Genomic DNA, 23,222 nt, shown 5'->3' on the forward strand with positions numbered 1-23,222 from the left:
ATGCCAACATCGAGACGTGATCTGCCCAGGATAGGTTATAGCTGATAGTGAGGCCCAGGAACTTCAGAAACCACAACACTTCCAGAGGCTGACCACACATAAATTGGGGGATTTGCCAGCCATTCCTTATGGATGGACAAAGTGAAAATATGGGTCTTGCTTGTATTAAAAGCCATGTTCGAGGTCGATGACCAGTTGCTTATCTTCTCAAGATTTACCGAGAGGGATGCTGCTTGTAGCCTGCTTGGTTTTCTTAGTGAGTAAATATCCTGCACAGAGTGGAGTCATCTGCAAAGTGGCACAATGGACTTTCCAGTGGCAAAGAGTTTGTTGATGTACATCAAGAACAGGATCGGCCTCGAGGGACACCGGATTGAATGTTACCCAGAGGGACACCGGCATCTCAAGGTAGAGAATTTCAGAGAAATCCATCCAAAGCTATCCAATGTTTGTGAGTGAATAGGAAATACCGATAGTTTACGGATTGGAAATCAGGGAAGGGTGCCAATCAAATGCACAGGAGATATGCAGTGAGATGTGCATTACCTCTTGTTTGAGATTGAAGGGTCCATCCATTGTTGACATAAAAGCAGCCTCATGTTCAAGGTGAAATGACCTGGGGTGGAAGCCAAACTGATGATTAGAGATCCGAGAGTTAGAGAGGCGATTATTGATTCCAGCATCAACTCCACAAACGGCTCTTCAGTTTCATGACTGCTGACATTTATAGCAGTTTTCCCTTTCTTTGTCAACCTCCCTTTACCCAACACTTCACTTTACAGATTATTCTGTGCCAGCAACCCCGTGCTAGCCTTTTCTAATCACTGGATTGATTTAACATTTCAACATCTTTACTCCAAACTGAAATGTGTTACCAGCACCCATCGCCATCTTTATTATTATTGCTAACAAATGGCTTATCACTCTATGTTCGCGAAGCGAAAAGCAAGGTTAAGCGATCAGTTGTGTGCGTGCGTGCGTGCGTGTCTGCATTTTAAAAAATCATTTTCTTGGCAACTGTTGTCCGATTGATACGAAATTTTCACCATACGAGCGCCTCCGCCTGTAGAATTGTTATATTCATAAGTATGATGTCATTGGTCACATGGTATGGATGCCATCAGGAAAAACTTGCACCTCTATATTTCCGAAACCTCTTGATGGAAAAAATTGAAACATTGCTCATTCAATGCTTCTAAAACTCAATTTCTTCCCATATCTCTCTCCAAAACTCCTCTCATCTCTCCAATCTCCTTTGAAAGTTCCACAATTACACCATGTGACACAATAAACCTACTAGGTATTACCCTAACTTCAAATCTATCCTGGAATCCACACATTACACAAATAGTTAAATCTGCCTTGAAGAAACTGTTCAGATGTCGAAGATTCTTCTCCTCTCAACAGTTGCTTCAACTATATAAATGATTGATTCGTCCTTGTATAGAGTACTGCTCTCACATCTGGGGAGGTTCTAGTTCCACATACTTACTGGACAGAATTGAATTAAAAGTAGTTCGACTTATCAACTCTCCCAATCTGACCTCAAAACTTGACCCGCTCAAATTACATCGCAAAGTTGGCTCTCTTCCTCTTTTCTACAGATATTACTTCGGTTTTGCTCCCAAGAACTTGCTGCCTGTCTACCTCCGCCATTAGCGAGACCATGGATTACTCGACAAGCCACTACATCTCATGATTATTGTGTGGCCATTGGCAACTCAAGGGTGGGCCGTTATGATGTCTGTTTCTTCCCATCCACTGCCAAACTCTGGAACTCTTTACCTTCACATGTCTTTCCAAACACTTATGATCTTCCCCTTTTCAAAAAGCAGATTCTCTGCTTTCTCAAAAACTCTTAGACTATTCTCTCCTTCTTTCCTTTTCTATCAATGCAGCTCTTTTATTTGGCCTGGCCTCGATTAGGACGACATAGTATGTGCCTGGAGCCTTCTACATAAAAAAAAGTCAAGTACTCCCCATGGGAAATAAAATATGTTGATGATGTCATCAGAGACCTGTTGATGCAAAGACATCGAGGCTGCAGCACACACAGTGAAGTCACCGCACAGACACATGTGAAATACTGAGGGTCAAACCATGAAGAAAAGTAATGTTGCCCCTCGTCCCTTGGCTGGGGAAGTGACGCTGCAAGATATTCAAGACTTTTTTTTACCATTGGCAAAAAAAATAGCCAAACACCCAGAGCTGCCTCCTTTTGCTTTGCCTGACTACACACCTGTCCGACCGGATGAGTCCAAGACCACCTTTCACTATCGGACCGAGGCTGAACCGTGGTAAATCGGCAAGGCACTAACGCCGGAAAATGAAGGAGGGAACAGGTACTGAATATGCAGAAGCGTTTCGACAACAGGAAACTCTAGGAGATCTGCAAGAATTATCACTCTGTGCGGATTCGTCCAGCGCTACCTCGTTGGATCAAGAGGTGGACTGCTCTCTGGATGAACTGGAGAGTGAGAGTGTGGAAGTTACCTCTACCTTCTCGGAATCGCAAGGACTCTTTCGGCACACCTGTGACATTTACAGGATGTACAACTTCAGCGATGAGTACAACCCTGAATTCCCCATCACATGCTACCGACAACATTCTCGATGTTATCGGATCAAATCCAGTTGTAATAGTGCAAGGCCTGACTGGAAGTGGGAAGTCCACGCAAATCCCACAGTATGTGATGGACCAGTACGCGGCACGAGGTGAGGTGTGCAATATTGTCGTCACCCAGCCTCGACGCCTTGCTGCTCGAAGCATTGCTGCGTGGGTCAGCCATGAGAGGGGATGGCCACTGGGATCTCTTGTCAGATACCAGCCCGACCGAATATCGTCGCTTCGTGGCTGCTTTCCGCCGCTGAAATCCAGCGCGGCTTGGGCGATTCTGCCCCTGTTTGGAGAAAACCCAGCGAAGCCTTCATCGGAGCCGAGTGAGCAAGGCTTCCGCTGCCGAAATCCAGCGTGGCTTGGGCGATATTGCCCCTGTTTGGAGAACACCCAAGCGAGGCCTTCATCGGGGCCGAGCACACCCAGCGAGGTCTTCATCGGGGCAGAGCGAGCAAGGCTTCCGCTGCTGAAATCCAGCGCGGCTTGGGCGATTCTGCCCCTGTTTGGGGAACACCCAGCGAGGCCTTCATCGGGGCCGAGCGAGCAAGGCTTCCGCTGCCAAAATCCAGCGCCGCTTGGGCGATTCTGCCCCTGTTTGGAGAACACCCAGCGAGGCCTTCATCGGGGCCGAGCGAGCAAGGCTTCCGCTGCCGAAATCCAGCGCGGCTTGGGCGATTTTGCCCCTGTTTGGAGAACACCCAGCGAGGCCTTCATCGACGTGGTGTGGTGCTGACCGGGCCGCCGTGGTGTGGTGCTGACCGGGCCGCCGTGGTGTGGTGCTGGCCGGGCCGCCGTGGTGTGGTGCTGGCCGGGCCGCCGTGGTGTGGTGCTGCCCGGGCTGACGTGGCCGTGATGCCTCCCCCCCCCCCCCCCCCCCCCCAGAATTTCCATGTTTTAAACGTTTCCCAGTGTGTACCCTGGATTAGAATAGGTACACTGTATCCCTGCGTGTCACAAGAGACGAATAAGAGGGTTGGCGTCAGGAAGGGCATCCGGCCATAAAAACATTGCCTCAAAAAGAGAACCATGACAATTACAACTACATGTGGGCAGGGTACAGCCCGAAGTGGAGATCGGTTTCTGAGGTTTGGGACATGGAATGTAGGGACAATGACAGGGAGATCAGGAGAAGTGGTGGAAGTATTGGTCAGAAGAAGAGTGGACATATGTTGTGTGCAAGAGACGAGATGGAAGGGAAGTGGTGTGAGAATGGTGAAGGGTAGGCAGGGACAGAAATACAAGTTTGTGTGGCAAGGGTGGCTGGAGGGCGTGAATGGTGTTGGTGTCCTGTTTTCTGAGGAGTTTGTAGACAGTGTGGTGAGTGTGACTAGAGTGAGTGATAGGTTGATGATGGTGATTGGAAAGCTCTTGGTGAACGTCATCTCGGGATATGCTCCGCAGGTTGGTCGGAGCGATGAAGAGAAGGACAAGTTCTGGTGTGCGATGGAGAAGCTGATGGAAAACGTGAAAGATGAGGAAGTTGTTGTGGTAGGAGGAGACCGAAATGGACATGTGGGAAGGAGTATGGATGGTTTTGAGGGAGTTCATGGGGGTTACGGATATGGTGTGAGAAATGGAGAAGGTGAAAGGATTTTGGAGTTTGCTGATGGAGCTGATTTGTTGATTTGTAATACTCAGTTCCAGAAAGAGGATAATAAGCTTGTTACATACACGTCAGATGGGTCGACGACAACCGTTGACTACCTGATGGTGCAGAGGCGAGATAGGGGCCACCTCCGGGACACAAAGGTGATCCAAGGGGGAGGAGGCTGTTTCACAGCACCACTTGGTTGTCTGCGACATAAGGGTAAAAGGTCCGAAGAGAGCTCGGCGGGTGAAGTACCAACCGAGAATGAAGGTGTGGAGGTTGAAAGAGGTGACAGTAAGGGAGGCATTAAAAGAGAGGCTGAGTCGGGTAGAGGATGATGTGGTTGAGCTTGAAAGTGGTTGGATGTCAATGAAGGCTAGTCTGTTGGGAGCCGTTGGTGAGGTATGTGGATGGACAAAAGGACCACCGAGGCACTCGGAAACATGGTGGTGGGATGATGAAGTTGGAAAGAGGATTGACGAGAAGAGGAAGAAGTTCAAGGAGTGGCAGAAGGCGAAGGGTACGGGAGCAGAAACAGCAGAGCATGAAAGTTATAAGGCAGCCAAGAAGGCTGCAAAGAAAGAGGTAGCAAAGGCGCAGGAGGCATGTTGGAAAATGGTCGGAGAACGCTTGGATTCGGAAGAGGGTCAGAGAGCAGTATTCAGGATTGCAAAGCAGATAGCGAAAGAGAGGTGTGATGTGATGGGGGTGAGTTGCGTGAAGGATGAAGTGGGACAAATCGTTGTGGACCCAGATGGAATTAAAGGAAGATGGAAAAGATATATGGAAATGCTGTTGAATACAGAGAATGAATGGGATGGCAACATAGAGAGTAACCCAGTTTTAGGACCGGCAGAGAAGATAACTGAGAAAGAAGTTGAGGAAGCGAAAAAAGCAATGAAGAGTAGAAAAGCGGGAGGGTCGACAGGTGTGGTGGGAGATATGTTGAAGACAGCAGGAAGTTGGGGTGTGAAGAGAATGACAGAGATCTGTAATCTGGTGGTGAAAGAAGGCCGCATTCCAGTGGTTGGGAACTGAATACCCTCGTCCCTCTATACAAGGGGAAAGGTGACCCTCTGGAGTGTGGCTCGTACCAAGCGATAAAGTTATTGGAGCATGGAATGAAGGTATTGGAAAGGGTGTTGGAGAGGAGGATAAGGAAGAAAGTGAAGATCGACGAAATGCAGTTTGGATTTATGCCAGGAGGAGGAACGACAGACGTGCTTTTTATTGTGAGGCAGTTGCAGGAGAAGTACATGGAGAAGAGGAAGCAGTTGTTTCTTGGGTTTGTTGATCTGGAGAAAGCATTCGAGAGGGTTCCACGCAAAGTATTGACATGGGCATTGAGGAAGTTAGGAGTGGAGGAATGGTTGATCAGAGTAGTGATGGCAATGTACAAAAGAGCGCGCACAGCTGTAAGGACGAAGGACGGGAACAGTGGTGAGTTTGAGGTGAAGGTGGGAGTGCATCAGGGGTCGGTACTAAGCCCACTACTATTTGTAGCTGTGATGGAGGTGCTGGCTCAGAACGTAAAGGAGGGTTTGCCGTGGGAGTTGTTGTATGCAGATGATCTGGCGTTGATTGCGGAAAGTATGGATGGACTGAAGGAAAAGATGAACAAGTGGAAGGAACTGTCAAAAGTTTTGGAACGCGCTGTAGCCACTCAACTCAAACATCACCTCTCTGCCAATAACCTGTATGAAACATTCCAATCCGGATTCGGCTCCAACCACAGTACTGAAACTGCTCTCCTCAAAATCACCAACGACCTTCTCCTCTCCTCTGACCCTGGCAACCTCAACATTCTCATCCTCCTCGACCTCAGCGCCGACTTTGGCACCATCAATCACACCATCCTCCTCACCCGACTTGAAACCACCTTTAACATTACCAGCACTGCCCTCTCTTGGATCAAATCTTACCTCTCTGACAGACGCCAGTTCATCTCCATCAATAACTGCAAATCCCCCACCACATCACCCCCGTCCTTTATAAGCTTCACTTGCTCCCCATCCCCCAGAGAATCCAGTACAAAATCCTCCTCTTGACCTACAAAGCCCTCCATAACCTGGCCCCATCCTACCTGACTGACCTCCTCTCCAGACACACTCCCACCCGCAACCTCCGCTCTGCTGGCGCCAACCTCCTGTCCCCCCCCCCCCCCCCCCATCCAGACCAAATTCAGATCCTGGGGGGACAGGGCCTTCTCCATCGCTGCTCCCACACTCTGGAACTCACGACCTCACACCATCAGAGACTCCTCCTCACTCACCACATTCAAAACATCACTCAAGACCCACCTGTTCAACACTACATTTAACATTTAACCCACAGCATTTAACCCCTGACTGTCTCTTCTCCTTCTCCTTCCTTTTGCTTTGATTATTTACCTATTTATTTTTGTCTTTTTGCACTTGTTTTTTGTACTCTGTCAAAGCGTCTTTGGGCTTCTTGAAAAGCGTTATATAAAATAAATGTATTAATATTATTATTATTATTATTATTATTATTACTAGGGCATTGCCCGTACTATATCTATATCTAAAATTATATCCCCCCCCCTCTATTTACATGAAATGGTTTGGTCCAAAGCGAACGGCTTGCGAGTACGGTGACAATCCCCCCCCTCTATTTACATGCAATGGTTTGGTCCAAAGCGAACGGCTTCCGGAGTTTGGTAAAGAAATCGCCATCGCGTGCACAAACGCGCAGGAAAGCGAATGAATCGCAAATTCGGTTTTATTAGTTTTAAAACATAGTTTAACGCCAACATAGTTTGCAAACGTGAAATAAATGAATACGCTCTCAAATGTGCCATCCGAGGCAGAGTGTGTCCTCCACGTTCGGCACACGCGATCGTTCGCTGCTCTCTGATTGGTTGAATCGTTTTTTGGACATAGCTCGGTAAGTAATTGTCCGATTAATATGAAACCTTGAAAAGGCACATCCTCGGGTCCCCAGCAATATACCTGGCAAGTTAAAAGTATATCGGACCCGTGGTTGTCGAGAAACAGCGGTCACAGACAAACAAACAGACGTACAAACGTACAGACGTACAGAGATTACTGGAATTATAGATAGATTATTAAGGAATGTATGGAGACAAAAGGTCTGAAGGTTAATATCGGAAAGACGAAGGTGATGGCAAGTGGTAAAGCATGTGGTGAGGTGGAAAGAACTGGGAGGTGGCCCTGTGCTGTGTGCAGGAAGGGTGTCGGAGTGAACTCCATTCAATGTACAATGTGCGCTGAGTGGGTTTATCAAAAATGTAGTGGTCTGAGAGGGTCATTAACCAGTGTGGCAGCTACATTCAAATGTAAGGTGTGCATAGAGCGACCTGCAGATGGAGGAAATGTTGAGTTGGATCTTGGAGACGGCGTGAAGCTGGAAGGTGTGAAAACATTTTGCTATCTCGGAGACATGCTGAATGGAGAAGGTGGATCAGACTCGGCAACGGTTGCTGGAGTGAGATGTGCATGGAAGAAGTTTCGGGAACTGAGTGGCGTGCTGATGAGGAGGGGAATGTCGTTGAAGCTGAAGGGAAAGGTGTATGCTGCATTTGTGAGAAGTGTTATGATTTATGGGAGCGAGACATGGGTAATGAACGTAGAGCAGCAACGAAGGCTGGAAAGGGTGGAAATGCGAATGGTTCGGTGGATGTGCGGAGTATCGTTGAGAGAGAGGAAGACAAATGATGAATTGCGAAAGATGATGGGAATAGAGACTGTGATTGATGCTGTGAAGAGGAACAGGTTGAGATGGTTTGGTCATGTGTTGTGGAAGGATGAAAGTGACTGGTTGAGAAGAGTGATGGAAATGAATGTAGAAGGAAGTAGAGGACGGGGAAGACCGAGAAAGACTTGGCTAAAGATGGTGGAAGAAGAAATGCGGGCAAGGGGGTTAACAAGGAGAGATGCAGAAAATAGGGCAAGATGGAGAAGATTGTCATGGGGACCGCAAGGCTAACCCCCGCTCTCGCAGGGAAAATGGCCTTAAAATGCATGTTGTGTTGTGTTGTGTTGTTGATGATGTCATCAGTGCCTTCATTATGATGTCATAATTCGACAAGTTCAACACTTGATTTGATCAGTATGAAAAAAAAAATTATCTACAACTGTTGGGTGCACAGGAAATTTTCACCATTCTCATGTAGAATTTTATAATTTTCACCATTCTCATGTAGAATTTTATCTCTATATAATTCCAGCAATCTCTGTGTGTGTGTGTGTGTGTGTGTGTGTGTGTGTGTGTGTGTGTGTGTGTGTGTGTGTGTGTCTGTCTGTATGCGACCGCTGTTTCTCGACAACTACCGGTCCGATATACTTGAAACTTGCCAGGTATATTGCTGGGGACCCGAGGATGTGCCTTTTCAAGGTTTGAAATTAATCGGACAAGTGGTTCCGAAGGTATGGTCACCGTACTCGCAAGCCGTTCGCTTTGGCTTTGCGAATGGACCAAACCATTTCATGTAAATAGAGGGGGGGGGGGGGTTCTGTGGTCGTTACTGCCACGTGGTTTCAAAGTTTTTTTTTGTTGTTGTTGTTTGCACGCATGTTTTTTTGCACGCACGTACGGGCAAGCACGTACGTGCGGGCACGCCCTAGTAATGATAATTATGACATCACAGGTCACGTGGTACAGGCTCAATATTGGAAAAACTTAAAAACGTTGCGCCTCTATCTCTGAAACTGCTCCATGGAAAAAAATTAAACATAGCAAATTGCAAAGAATTCCGCATGGGGAATAAGTGGCGGTAACGATGACGTCATTGGTGCCGAATATTTGACAGGGACAACGTTTAGTCTGATCAGTTTGAAATTTATTGAGCATGATATACACAACAATTATATTCGATAATGTAACTTTATGATGTCATCGCTCACGTGGTCAGGCAGCCATATTGGATGAAATTTTAAAAAACCTTCAAAAACAGAAGAGTTTGCTCGCACCAAGTTGACTGCCAATGGTATCTATGAATACAACCTAGTTTTAACCTTTTTAAAACCTGTTTCAACTTCATGGCACAATCCTTTGGTGGCGGAGGTTATGCTTTTGCCTGTCTGTCTGAAAGCAGGAAATCTAAAAAAATTATGACTGGATTTGGAAAAAAACTTGGGTGTGCGACAAGGATAAATTTATTAGATTTTGGTGAAGCTCCAAATCCGGATCCGGGCACTTACTGATTCGGCCAAAACGTGGTGCATGCATTGGGTAAGTGACAAAAGCAAGCCAATTAGATTTTGGCTCAGGTCCGGATGCACATCTGGCCTATCAGTGGGATACAATACATAAACTGTTCAGCCTGGCGGATGCATGCACTCTACGGCGTGCCGTTCTTGTTTATTCTTGCTTTTGCCGTATCATTTTGTTTTCAATGTTTGCATTGGCAATCATATGACAACACTCATTGCTGCTGGTGTATACAGTGGGCTGCAAAAGTATTCACCCCCTCTAAAGTTTCCACATTTTGATGCCAACTGAGCTTATTTCATGATGCCTTCAAATCGTACTTAATATATAGAGTCTTCACAAACTACTCCATAAAGACAAACCTAAAAAAAGCAGATAAAATGTGAATAAGTTAGATTAAACAAAGAAAATCAGATGATTCCCAGTTGCATAAGTATTCAAACTCTTTGCCTAATAAACCCTAAATCACTTCAGGAGCAAATTATTTGTTTGAAAGGTTACAAAATAAGTGCAAGAGGTTTCACCTGTATGGAATCAATGGTTCAACTTAAAAAAGAAGCTTCCCCACTTATCTAAGGAGTTTTAAGATGCAACTCAATTGGTCAACCAAAAAGCCAAACATGAAGACAGAGTTTTTAAAAGAAGTCAGACAAAGTGGGAGAGAAGCACCATTCGGGAGAGGATTATAAGATTTCAAAGTCACTCATTATCCCTTTAAGTATGTTGAAATCCATCATGAAGAAGTGGAAGACTTATCATACCACCCAGACTCTACCCAAATCAGGTCGACCATCCAAACTCAGCAGCCAGGCAAGCAGTAAACTGGTCCGTGATGTCAATGTAAATTCAACAATGTCAATGTAACTTCCCCTTGCCCCTCCCCTCCAAATCTTCCCCATCACCCATCCCTTTCAAATCTCCCCCCTTTCCCCTTCCCTCCTAAACTCCCCCCACACCCCTCCCCTCCGAGTCTCTCCCTCGCTCATCCCCTCCTAGACTCCCCTCTCACCCCTCCTCCTCAAAGCGTCCTCCCCACTTCTTCCCCCTTCCAACTTTCACCTTCATCTCCCCCAACCTTCTGCCTCGCTCTCCCCCCTCCTCAAACAACACCTCACTGTGCCTCACCCAATCACCATCAAACCTTTTGTCCGCCCCATTCTTCCCTTTCTCCAAGCTATTCTGAAATCTCTGACACACCTTCAACAGCTCTCCCTACCTCTTCCTCCTCTTCCACATCTTACCCTACCCTGCCCCCCCCCCCCCTGTTCTGTATCCGATGCTCCCCCTTCCTCTTCATTAACAGTATGGACCTCAAACATCCGGGGCTTTCGCTCAAACTTGACTGATCTCTCCATACAGGTTGCTTCTGACAAACCAGACGTGATCAGCTGAACAGAAAATTTCCTCCTTCATGATGTCTCTGGTTCCTTGGTATCTCTCCCAGGTTACTCCCTCCTCCGGTATGATAGACCTGAGCCTCGTCCTGGAGGTGGGGTTGCTATCTTTATAAAAAAAACTCTCTTCCTCACTCGCCCTGCACTGCCCTCTCTCCACCTCACCCCCAGGAATACCTTTGGCTGCGGCTTCCCCTTCGCTCCCACCTTTTGTTCATCGTGTTGTACCGTCCAGCAAACAGTGATGACTCCATCTACATCTCGCTGTCTGACAATATGGACCAACTTCTATCGACCCATCCCAACTCTCTCTTCCTCCGATGTGGAGATTTCAATTGTCACCATGCCAGTTGGCTGGGTGTGGGTACCTCTCTCACCAGCCATGGCTCTTCAGCAAAGGACTTCTGCGACTCACTAGGACTGACACAATCTGTCAATTTCCCGACCCGGATCTCAGTCAATGGAGCATCTTCTCTTCTGGACTTGGTTATGACTAACTTCCCTGAAAATGTCTGCTGCTCTTCTTCTGCTCCAATCGGCTCATCTGATCATGTGCTTGTTAAAGTGGACATCTCTCTGACCATTCTCAGAGAGCCTCCTCAGCGTCGACGAGTCTGGCATTTCACTCAGGCCAACTGGCATGGTCTTCAAGCAGCCATCAATCATCTGGACTGGTCTCCCATTTCTACCGCCTCTGACATCAACTCATCCTGGGAATTCTTCCAAAGTAAATTGCTCTCTCTCATGCACAGATTTATCCCATCTCGTCTCCAGTTGTCATACCCTTCCTCCCGTCCATGGTACACGGAATCTTGTGGTGAGGCTGTTGCCCAGAAACAACTTCCTTTCGTCTCCTGGAAAGCAAATCCAACGGAAGGAAATCTCATTTCCTTTCACAAAGCCAGAAACAAGTGTGTGTCCACCCTCAGGAGAGCCAGGAAACAATATCTCTCCATTCTCAAGACCGAACTCTCTTATCTGTCTCCCTCTTCCAAATCCTGGTGGCGTCTGGTCAAATTTGTTTCTGGTGTTCCCCCTCCATCCCCTCCCTCACCTCAAATGGCTACACGGCCGACTCCGCACGTGAAAAAGCTGAATGCCTCAACTCTGTGTTTGCCTCTAAATCTTGTGTCCCAAACCCATCCCTCTCTGTACCCACCATACCCAGTCGTACCCAGCTGCTCCTGGACTCTGTGTCCTTTCCTCCTGACAAGGTGGAAAAGTTTGTCAACCCTCGACTCTGATTCTGCAACTGGACCTGACGGCATCAGCCCACGGGTCCTAAAATCCTGTTCTTCCGCTCTTTCACTCCCTCTCCCTGTTCTCTTCACCCTCTCTTTTGCTCAAGGTCATCTGCCATCTGCTTGGAAATCAGCCAACATCACCGCTTTGCACAAAAAAGGTGCAAAAACAGATCCTAGCAACTACAGACCAATCAGCCTTCTCTCAATTATCAGCAAAGTCATGGAATCCATCATTGCTTCAGATATGAAATCTTTCCTCTTCTCCAATGGCTTGATCTCTGATCATCAATTTGGTTTCAGACGTGGTCATTTTACTCTGGACATGCTGCTTCTGCTTTCTCAACAATGGATGGAGGTACTCAATGCCAAACAGGAAATTAGAGCTGTCTCCCTCGACATATCACGTGCCTTCGATACGGTCTGGCACCCCGCTCTGCTCACCAAACTCTCCTCCTTTGGTATCCATGGAAACTCCACGCATGGCTGGCGGACTTCCTCTCTAGTCGTAGTCAACGTGTGGCCCTGAATGGGTTTCTCTCATCTCCTGTTCCTGTTCAGGCTGGAGTTCCCCAAGGCAGTGTTCTGGGCCCTGTGCTTTTTCTGGTCTTCATAAATGATCTCTCCGACTTTCTTGAAAATACTCTCTATCTCTTTGCTGATGACTCTAGTCTCTGTCGCTCCATTCTTCATCCCTCAGATCGGCAGGCTGCAGCCTCCTCACTCTCTGCAGACCCGGACAAAATCACAGACTGGGCAAACAAGTGGAACATGCCTTTCAATCCTGACAAATCTCACACTCTTACGATGTCTCTCCGAAAAGTCCGACAGGACAACCCTCCCATCCACTTTCTGAATAATCCTCTCCAAGAAGTTCTGTCACTCAAGCTTTTGGGTCTCACTATCTGCCATGATCTTTCCTGGGAAAGCCACATTTCAAATCTGGCCTCCAAAGCCAGTCGCCGACTGGGCATCCTCCATCATGCGAAGTCATTCCTTGGCACACCTGAGCTCCTCACCACATACAAGGCTTTCATCCGCAGCTCAATGGAATACTGCTCTCCCCTCTGGGCTGGTGCTCCTGCCTCACACCTAGCTCGTCTTCACGCTGTTGAAACCAAAGCATTCAGAATCATTGGAATCTCCCGCGATGAAGCTAACTCCAAAGGCCTTTCACTCACTCACCGCAGGCAGGTTGGTAGTCTTTCCGTCTTCTACAGACTCCTCTCTGGCCTTGCCCCCCCCCCCCAGCTCTCTCTGGGCTCTGTCCCCCAAATATTCCTACAGGTCACACAGGATCTGCCTGCAACCTTCTTATGGTTAAACTGCCAAATTCAAGACTCTCTGCTCACCTTCACTCCTTCATTCCTCTTTTCTCCCACCTCTGGAACAAACTCCCTCACTCTCTTCAATCCCACTCCTCCCTCCAGGTCTTTAAAACAGCTGTTCACCACCATCTCTTATCTTCCCCCATCCAAAACCTTGATCTTTTCTACCCCCGCTAATTTCACCCCAAATCCACTTTTTTGAAATACCAACTTCTGTCCTGGAAGTCCTTGGTGTCCTTGTGTTTTATACTTCTCCCACCCCTCCCCCCTTCTCACGCCTCCTCCCCCCAAGCCCTCTCCCTCCCACACATCTCCCTGCTCTCAAATGTTGTGTTTGTGTGCTTCCCCCTCTCACCCCATCTTGTCTTCCGCTCCCTCTTTTTATATATTTTGTTTGTCTGGTTGATTTGTTTGTGAAATTAATGTTAGCTCTTTCACGAGCCTCGATTCAGTATACAAAACAAAAAAAAACAATGACTGAAAGATCTGCAAGGCTTTACGTCTGAAATGGGGTCAGTGTCCCGTTTCCTTCACAAAGCTGGCCTCTATGGACAGGTGGCAAGAAAGAATGGTCAGACAAGACAAAAATTTAACCTTTTGGTCTAAATTAAACTGTTACGCCTGGCATAAGTCCAAAACTGCGCATCACCCAGTCAACACCATCCCTACAAGGGCACCCTCAAGCATGATGGTGGCAGCATCATGTTATGGGCTGCTTTTCATCAGCAGGGACTGGCAAGCTAGGCAGGATAAAGGGGCCAATGGATGGTGCAAAGTCCTTGATGAAAACCTGCTTGAATCAGCTGTGAATCTGAAACTGGGTAGGAGATTCACATTTCAGCAGGACAATGATCCGAAGTACAAAGCTAAAGCCACACTGGAGTGGCTGAATAAGGAGAAAATAAATGTTCCGAGTGGCCCCGTCAAAGTCCTGATTTGAACCCAGTTGAACATTCATGCCGAGACTTGAAGATTGCAGCCCATAGACGCTCCACATCAAACTTGGCAGAACTACAGCAATTTTCAAGTGAAGAATGGGAAAATATTTCATCATTTCACTGTGCAAAGCTGGTAGAGACAGACCCAAAAAGACTCATCGAAGTCATTGCTGCAAAAGGTGCTTCCACCAAGTACTGACCTGAGGGGCTGAATACCTGTGCAACCAGTGAATTGTGATTTGTACATGTTTTTTGCAGGTATTTCTGACATCTAACCTCCTTCAACTATAGCAGTGTTTAGTTTGATCTCTTCAGTTATGAATAAAAAAAGTTCATTTGGAAAAATTGTTTCTACATAATTTGTAATTCATCTTAAGCATTGCATTATTGGTAGGGGGTGTACACTTTTGTAGGCCACTGTATGTGACGTGTCCTTAATGATGAGCTTTACTTTGTTGATACATGACTGTAGTTCTACATTGAGCCTTGAGGTGGCAGTAGTGTTGCATTCTTACATCACACGACCTTGACATTCTACAATTGAATTGCTCATTGTACAATGCTCATGCGCACTAGTTACGGAGACTCTTCCTTATTTATTGTGATGGGAGTTTCACTGGAGATTTAGCAACATTCTGTGCGTTCTGCGATTCCCTACCATCTGCAAAAACACGAGCCAAAGCAGTAAATTAAAAATTACGAGAGAAATTACGATAGCTTAAACCAGGAGTTTGATGTCCTGGGTTCGAATCCCGGTCGATTGCTGAATTAACGCCAGGGGGGTTGACTCAGCCTGTCATCCTTCCGAGGTCGGCAAATTGAGTACCAGTTCACCGGTAATTCCCTGTTTGTCGTTAAAGGCGGCAAAAAGGGTTGGCGTCAGGAAGGGCATCCGGCCGTAAAACATTGCTTCAAAAAGGGGACCGAAAAACAACAACAACCACGGTTCCCGAAAAAGGCCAACCCCCGCTTTGCGGGGAAAAATGGCCTCTAAAGGTGGTTTTTTTTTTTTTAAACCAGGTGGACATCTAATCGGCTAACATCTGAACAAAAGATGGATTGTGATCAAACATTTTAATCGGACCCAATTTCCAAAAAACAAATATGGACGACAGATAAAACTTGGCTGCGCATTTGCACAGACATGAAGGTTTGACGCGAAATCCTTCTAGGGGCAATCCAGGCTAAGCTTAGAGGAGCAGTTGAAGGAGATAGAACATTATACATTATAAAGGAGGTGATTATGAGGAGTTCTGATAGAGACGTTTAAGATAATGCAGATTATCGACAAAATAAATGAAAAGATTTTCAGGAACATGAACAGTGACAGGACCAGGATACATAGCCTGAGAGTGCAGAAGATGGGAGTTGAGACGGAAATAAGGGATCTTTCATTCGGAGAGTACAGTAGTCCTAGTCACACACTGAAATCGAATCTGCTTGTTCTCGTCACCTACCCTTACAACTTGTCCACCAAGTTTCGTCCGAACACATCCACAACTTTTTGAAACATCATGCTATGCAGTATATGAAACATCATGCTATACAATGGTGAAGAATCACTTAAAAACCGTCGTGTCCAGATCCGGATCTTCACCAAAATGTAATTATTTTGGCCTTGACACACACCCAACCTGTCCACCAAATGATGTCCGAATGCGTTCACAACTTTGAGCTATAATGCCCACAGACAGACAAATAGAGAAGCAGACAGGGGTGAAAACCTTCGATGGCGGATGTGGTATATGGAATGGTCTGCCTGTGAAGGTAGTGGCTACAAAAGCAGTAGGTTTAAGCTGGCATAAGAGAGGTTGGTAGAAACATTGAGGGTAGAGGGTTTCATGGACATTGGCAGAACTAGTAGATATAGCTTAGGAGTGGATGGGTAATTGTATACATGTGTATAGTGAGTGTGATGCTTGCAAGTGTGTCTTGTCAGAAGAGGAACGTGCTGTCACAGTGTTTGTTCACCCCACTCCTAAAAACAACAACTAACTATCTCAGTAATGTTGTTGTGCCTGCCATACTGTCCTACCCACTCCTCTCACCCCACACACGCCCCACCCCACATAAATTAAATAAACTGGTGGATCGACTTAACGTGCTATTGTTAAAGCAGCCTGGTGTTGGCTTAGCGGTTAGGGTGCGGCTTGGGATCCTAGGATCCTGGGTTCGAATCCCGGTCGATCGCTGAATTAACACCAGGGGGGTTGACTCAGCCTGTCATCCTTCCGAGGTCGGCAAATTGAGTACCAGTTCGCTGGTAATTCCCTGTGTCGCAAGAGGCGACAAACAGGGTTGGTGGCAGGAAGGGCATCCGGCCATAAAACATTGCTTCAAAAAGGGGACCACGGTACCCAAGCAAAAAGATGGGCCAAATTGTACAGGAATGGCCGATGCGTTGCACAACATCTGCAATAACATTACTATGACTTTATTCTGCGACAATTTATTTTCTCAGGGGCACCGAATGACACTTCGAGGTCATGTAACGTTTACAATGGAAAGCTGGCAGAGGGGCACGAGTTGCCACCTGCATGGGTCACTGAATTCTCAAGCTTCGCCGCTCGATTTGCGCTCGCACGGTGACCTCCCTGGAGACCTCCGGCAAGTCCGGCATTCGCCTCGCACTTCACGTGCAGTCGCAGCTATAATCCACAACTTGGCGTTAAAATAACTGAAAAATAGTTTTCTTTATGAAAGAAACACTTGGATCAAACAAATTCGCAGCATTTCCACCCATGAACCATTATTGAAGAAATGGCCATCTTAAAAGGAAAGAGCATTGGAATGTAAACATCTGCAACATGACCTGTAATAAGGTTATGAAAATACTGCCCGAGGAAAAGGACTTTTTCAATCACTGCAACAACAGAACCAATGTCAACAGTGGAGTTATTAAAGATTGAGACCGTTCATCATTCATTAAATAAAAACAAAAACTTGCTTCAATTCCTTTATGTTTACAATTTGGTGGCCTTGGCCCGAGTAGCTTGCGGAATCACGACGGTGATAAAAAAAAATATTGAAGACCGTCTCTTATAGGCACAGTAGCTGAGGGCCCAAGTCGACAAATCAGCCGGTGGGGAAATGTCATGAAGAGATATACAAATGTCTAAGATTGGTCACTTGGGCCTCCGATTAGTACGGCCGGATCCAAAAACGCGCGGGAGAGCCAGACTGCGTCGGCATGTATATCGGCAGCTGACAACTTTCCTTCTGGTCCAGCTTGCGTGATGACGTCGGTCAGTGACTGACCTGCGAGCGCATCCATGGCTTGAGCCAAGAGCTCCAGGTTGAGGGAGAGGAGTGTGATGGCATGGTAAACCTTTGGTGTCCACGAGACCGGGTGAAGTCTTTCCCAAGCTATCCGCATCGAAGTGCACGGGATAGGAAGAGAAGAAAGGTGCAGGGTGAGGTTGTTTACTCCAAGTCAGTGTTTTGCAGATGTTACATCATCATGGAAGTTTCCAACAGGGCAATGTGTTTAACGAATGAACCACATATATTTGTAAAGCCAAACAGTGTACGTACCATGCTGTATAACGGCAAATACATCGGAGACTTGCAATTGACACACTAATGCATTGGTCAACACAAATTGGTCACATAAAACAGGTGTCCACATAATGAAGGTTGTAAAAACAAAGTATGTATATATAATTTTAGCTACATAACATCAGTGGCTGCTAAGCCAGTGACCACATTTTAGAGGTTAAGAAAAGCACTATTACAGTGGTACGTACAGTTCATACCAGCCCTTTTGGATCAGATGCATGAAGTACCAAAGTTGCAGAGCTAATCAGGGCTTGGATGAACAAAATGCATTTGCAAAGAAAGCCCTGGCCGGAAAGTAAAATTGATCGAGATACCCACAAAAGCAGCTCATGGTGTGTTCAAGACAGAATGTAGCTGGGAAGCTGAAATGCATTACCCTGACAGCCAACGGAAATGAAAGCATCCAAGATGAGTTGAGGATATACAGAAGCGAGAAAAAAAAAGAAAAAGAAAAAAACTTCCTGTTTGAATTTTTTTCAAAAGATATAAACACATGGATTAAAAATTGTACATATAATGGATACTTACTTTCCTGGGTGCTGGGTACACGTTACACGACCCCCAAAAAATAATAATAAAGTTTCTTTTTCGTCAACTTCCATCCTCCCAACTTCCAAGTGTACGTAATATGTAGATGACGACATATCACATCGAAGTATTGTGACTTTTCCCTCATTTCCTTCCATTTCCAGCAATGCCTTCTCAATAACAAAACCTTTGTTTTTATATATATATATATATATATATATATATATATATATATATATATATATATATATATATATATATATATATATATATATATATATTGTTGCGGATGTCCTCGTCGGCCTTTCCCCTTACCAAGTGGGGATTAGTCCCCTTGTCTTTTAATTGCCGACGCGATCCAGGGCTATGACGTTCCTTCTGGACGGCGTTGAATAGGGTGGTAGGCCGAATTCCTATTACCTAAGTACCAACGCCGGCCAGGAAGCAAGGAAATAAACCCCGCCCGAATCACGGTTATAAGTGGAAATGCCGAGCAATAGCGAACCGTGATCCGAGCCGTTAACAAAAACTAAACCCGATCTGAGCGGTTCCGAATCGTGCCACGCTTACCCAATGGAGGAAATGACTGATATGGTCGAATTAGGAAAGAAACAAGGGAGAACAGATTTATTTACAATTTGTACAGGAAGGAGAAGAAGAAAACACAGTGCAGCTTAATACAGTCTTAACTTATCCCAGGACACAGGCCCGTTTCACTCTCAGACACACTCACACAGGGATGTAGATGGTCGGGTTGATGGTCCAGGGATGATGGCGTCCAGGCAGTTCACTCCGGTCCCCGACTCGTACCGCGAAGGAGATGGTCAGGGCGGCAGAAGCTCCCCGCGGGTCGTTGACGCGGAGCGGACAATTACGGGGTTAAATGCGGGGCGAAAGGTAGGCTGGCTGGGCGGTTACTTCGCGGCTCAGCTGTGTACGTAATAAATGAACCGGACTTCATATGCGCTCCCAATACAGTTCACTGCAAAGCGCCTCTCCCGCAGGAGTCCTCTCACAGAGCGCGATCCCTTGCAGTTTGTTCACAAAGCCCTCTCCCGCGAGTCCTTTATCATGCGCAAGCCCAAACATGCGAGTCCTTATACATGCGCGAATCGTGCCGGCCCTCATACAATCAGACGTCTCCGCACAGTCCTTTTCAGCACAAGCTCCCTCTGTAAGTCCTTTTCAAGGGCTTTGTGCATGCGCTTATATAGCCTTTGCAGCAAACCTTCCAGCACTTGCTAGATGCGCCCTTACCACGCCCTCAAGCCATGCCCACCGAGCCCTGGTTGGTCGTTGGCCTCACCGTCACCGCCTTCTGACGTGCTGCTTGGTGCGGCCACACCTCTTCCTCGCGCTCCTCTCCCTTTCCAGGCCTACCTCGTGGCCACCCGACTAGTTTGAGCGAGCCACTGGCAGCTAACACTATCGGCCCAACGCGTAACAAACGAGGTGGATTAGCCGAATGGGGCGCGGGATGGATGCTGCCCAACGAGGTAGATGGGAGGGTGGCCGCAAAATGAACGGGACCTAAGCTTATTTCTTTTACACAACGCAGGTATCACTAGTGGAAATGGCCTTATCCTCACACATACTATGACATAACTAATGTTCTAAGGTGGCCTACGTGTTGCTTGTGGACTAACTATGGGGGCAAACCTTTAACCTTTAATGATCAATATGTACACACTCAGAACCGTAACAATATATATATATACAGACTTGGCATTTAATATGGAATTTTTTTTTTGTGGGGGTGAACTTACTTTTCAAGATGACTTAGAACCAAAAGTTAATTGGAATTATGTTGAAATTATTCTAGATTTTGTTAATGTGACCTTTAAAAGAAACAAAAACCACATTTGACATTTCGAAGCAAATAAATTGATCCTTGAAAGTGATGTAAACTGATATCGAACTCAATTCATGGACAGTACTGCGTTAAACTTCTGTACGTTTTCCAGAAGTATCTCTTTATTTTGCACATTAGCCAAAAAAAATTTCAACGAAAACAAAAGCTAAATTATGACTGGGATTACGGACAGTAAAATTACAGTTCAGTACTTCGTGTAACCCCCACGAGTATTCAGGAGAGCACGTACACGTCGAGGCATGCTGTTCACGAGATTTACCAAGGTTTGGACAGGAATCGCTTGCCATGCAGTGACAATAGCCTGCTGCAATTCACGCACAGAGGTAGGCTGCTGGACCAAGTTGTCGATTTGACGCGTTAATTCTGCCCACAAGTTCTCTATCGGATTCATATCCGGGGACATGGCAGGCCACTCCATATGCTCTGCACCATGGTCAGCAAGAAAGTGTTGGATCATGCGAGCACGATGAGGCCGTGCATTGTCATCTTGGAAGTCAAAGTTTCCTCGAAAGGCTGCATGAGCAAATGGAAGCAATGTTTCTTCCAGAATGACCCTGTACTTGAACTGGTTCAGGTTTCCATTCAGAACAACCAGGTCAGTTTTGCCCCCTGCATGAAAAGCAGCCCAAACGGTCACCCCACCACCTCCAGCTTGGACTCTTGGCACCATACAATCTTCCTTGTGGGCTTCATGCACTTGTCTGCGCACTCGGACGCGGCCATCTTGACGATAGACCAGAAATCTAGACTCGTCACTGAAGGTCACGTGATTCCAGTGTCCTGGTTGCCATTGACGGTGCTCTCTGGCGCACTGCAATCGGCGCTGGCTGTGTTGTCTGGTCAGGCCTGGCTTTCTGAGGGCACGCCTGGCACGATAGCCTGCTTGAACCAGTCATTGGTTGACTAGCCTTCTGGATACAGGCACATTTGTTAGTTGCTGCCACTCAGCCCTAAGGCGATTAGCTGACTTGGTACGGCCATTGCAGACTAACCGGTGCAGCTGGCGATCATCTCTCCTTGTGGTTCTGCGTGGACGTCCTGGCCTCGGTATTGGAGTAGGGACACCCCTCTGAGCATTTCGTTTCAGGATATTTGACACCTGACCTTGAGTGATGCCATACTGCCGAGCAATAGCATGCTGTTTCATGCCAGAATTTCGTAAGGCCCCCACTCCATGACAAACAGCATTGTCAAGTTGACGGACCATCTCCAGGGGAAGCGGCAATAACTTTTGTAGACGTGCAGCAGTTGTTTTCCACTAATACAGAACGCAACAACCCTTATATACCCGATTGTGAAGCCAATCGTCAAATGTACCTGTCCTTACATTTTGTCACGCCACCTGTGATATCCTGTTATTGACTTCTTGCTGCGAAAGACAATCAGTGACATGGTTCTTTCAACAAAAACATCACCGAAGGGTAAAAGAAACTCGCCAGATTGATATACTGAGTTCAGAAAGTAAACCCGTCAAGAAAAAAAAAATATTCCATATTAAATGCCAAGTCTGTATATATATATATATATATGTTTATTTTTATGAAAGCAAAATGATTGTAACGCTACTCCTCTGAGCTCCTGAAGTTAATCACGCCAAAGCATTATAGTATCACGTTTTTTTTTTACCACGATTCACCTAAATCGGAGTATTAAACAGTCACTTTCTCGTAATTCATAACTTATAAACACACAAGCCACCACCTGTCGCCATCTCCGAGAGGGTATATATATATATATATATATATATATATATATATATATATATATATATATATATATATATATATATATATATAGTCGCGCGACCGTCTGATTAATATCAGGCAGTCACGGATGCCGATCGCGAAGGCCTTAGCCCCCGAGGCGAAAACTCAATGGCGGATTCCAAAAACAATAGCTACACCAAAATGCGCGGGATGGAGGGAAGCGGCGAGACCCCTGCAGCCTTACCTGTTAAAATCAACCACACGGAAACTACTTTCAGGTATATGTACAGAAAACAATATGAGGGTTTATTAAAGCAAAAAGGCAAGGACAGGAAAATACGCGCCGATAATAAAATAAGTTAACTAATCGGGACGTCCCCAGATCTCGAAGCACAGACGAGGGAAAAGAATACCAAAATAACACATCTCGTCATGTAAGGGGGGAACGCATAGCTCAGTCTTATCTGTCTCTGGTCATCTTCAATGTAACACGGCCCCGCTCGGCCACCACCAGGCCTCGCTCCAAGCTCCGATCCACTCGCCGCCCACGAGGTCCGTGCACCAAGCATCACGCGTCCAACGCAGGCCAGCGAGCTCCACACAAGGTCGACCCTCAACTCGAGCACGAACACAAAACGACGAAGAATGGCAAAGGGGGGAAGAGAGCGCGAGTCCACTGCATGCCAAGTGCCGCTTCGAGCCAAGTTCAAGCCAACGAAGCAACTCTCACAATTCTCTCCCTGTCCGAACTCCACTGCTGGCCAACTCCTCTGCTTGCCAACTCACTCACTCCACGAAAAGTCCTGCCGCCCCTTGTATCACTCCGCGGCGGTGACGTCAGCCTTGGCGCGCCACCCAATCAGTGGCCTCCACCGAATCACAGGCCTGTGGTGTGGTCATAGCACGTGGCACTCGAGGTGGATAGGCCTATCGGAGGTGCAAATGGCGGCGGCCATGCGGCGGTGTCCTGGCCTGGTTTCCTTCCTGAATCATGTCAGGGGAGGGTGATATTTAGTGTTGCACTAAGGAGATCCTAACTAAGCATCTAAGTGGTGTGCAGTGCCAAAAGGGACAAAGGTTTGGCTAACCATGTGAGGACACACAGGGGCGCTACTCTTTAATCCCTAACTCTACTTAACACAGGAACCTCCTGGTAGGTTCACAAGTATACTCCTTACCCGATAAAACGCCTACACATGAAACTTATTACAAGGTCAGATTCCTTACGGCGACAGACGAAGCACGTTACCTATTCAGATCT

At 46.6% G+C, this 23,222-nt stretch overlaps 2 protein-coding genes across 2 annotated transcripts in view; one reads left to right on the forward strand and one right to left on the reverse strand.

Annotated features, from left to right (window-relative positions):
- Positions 1-23,222, forward strand: part of DTD1 (D-aminoacyl-tRNA deacylase 1) — a 903,613-nt gene that overhangs the window by 58,845 nt on the left and 821,546 nt on the right. The gene's annotated exons all lie outside the window — the stretch shown is intronic.
- Positions 15,354-23,222, reverse strand: part of THADA (THADA armadillo repeat containing) — a 259,593-nt gene continuing 251,724 nt past the window's right edge. The window contains exon 33 of the mRNA XM_078779098.1: positions 15,354-17,662. Coding sequence (XP_078635224.1) covers positions 17,412-17,662 — 251 coding nt within the window. The 3' untranslated portion in view covers positions 15,354-17,411. The remainder of the gene's footprint in view (positions 17,663-23,222) is intronic.

This window comes from Myxine glutinosa, chromosome 5 (genome assembly GCF_964187855.1).
Source record: "Myxine glutinosa chromosome 5, kmMyxGlut1.1, whole genome shotgun sequence".
Lineage (NCBI taxonomy): Eukaryota > Metazoa > Chordata > Myxini > Myxiniformes > Myxinidae > Myxine > Myxine glutinosa.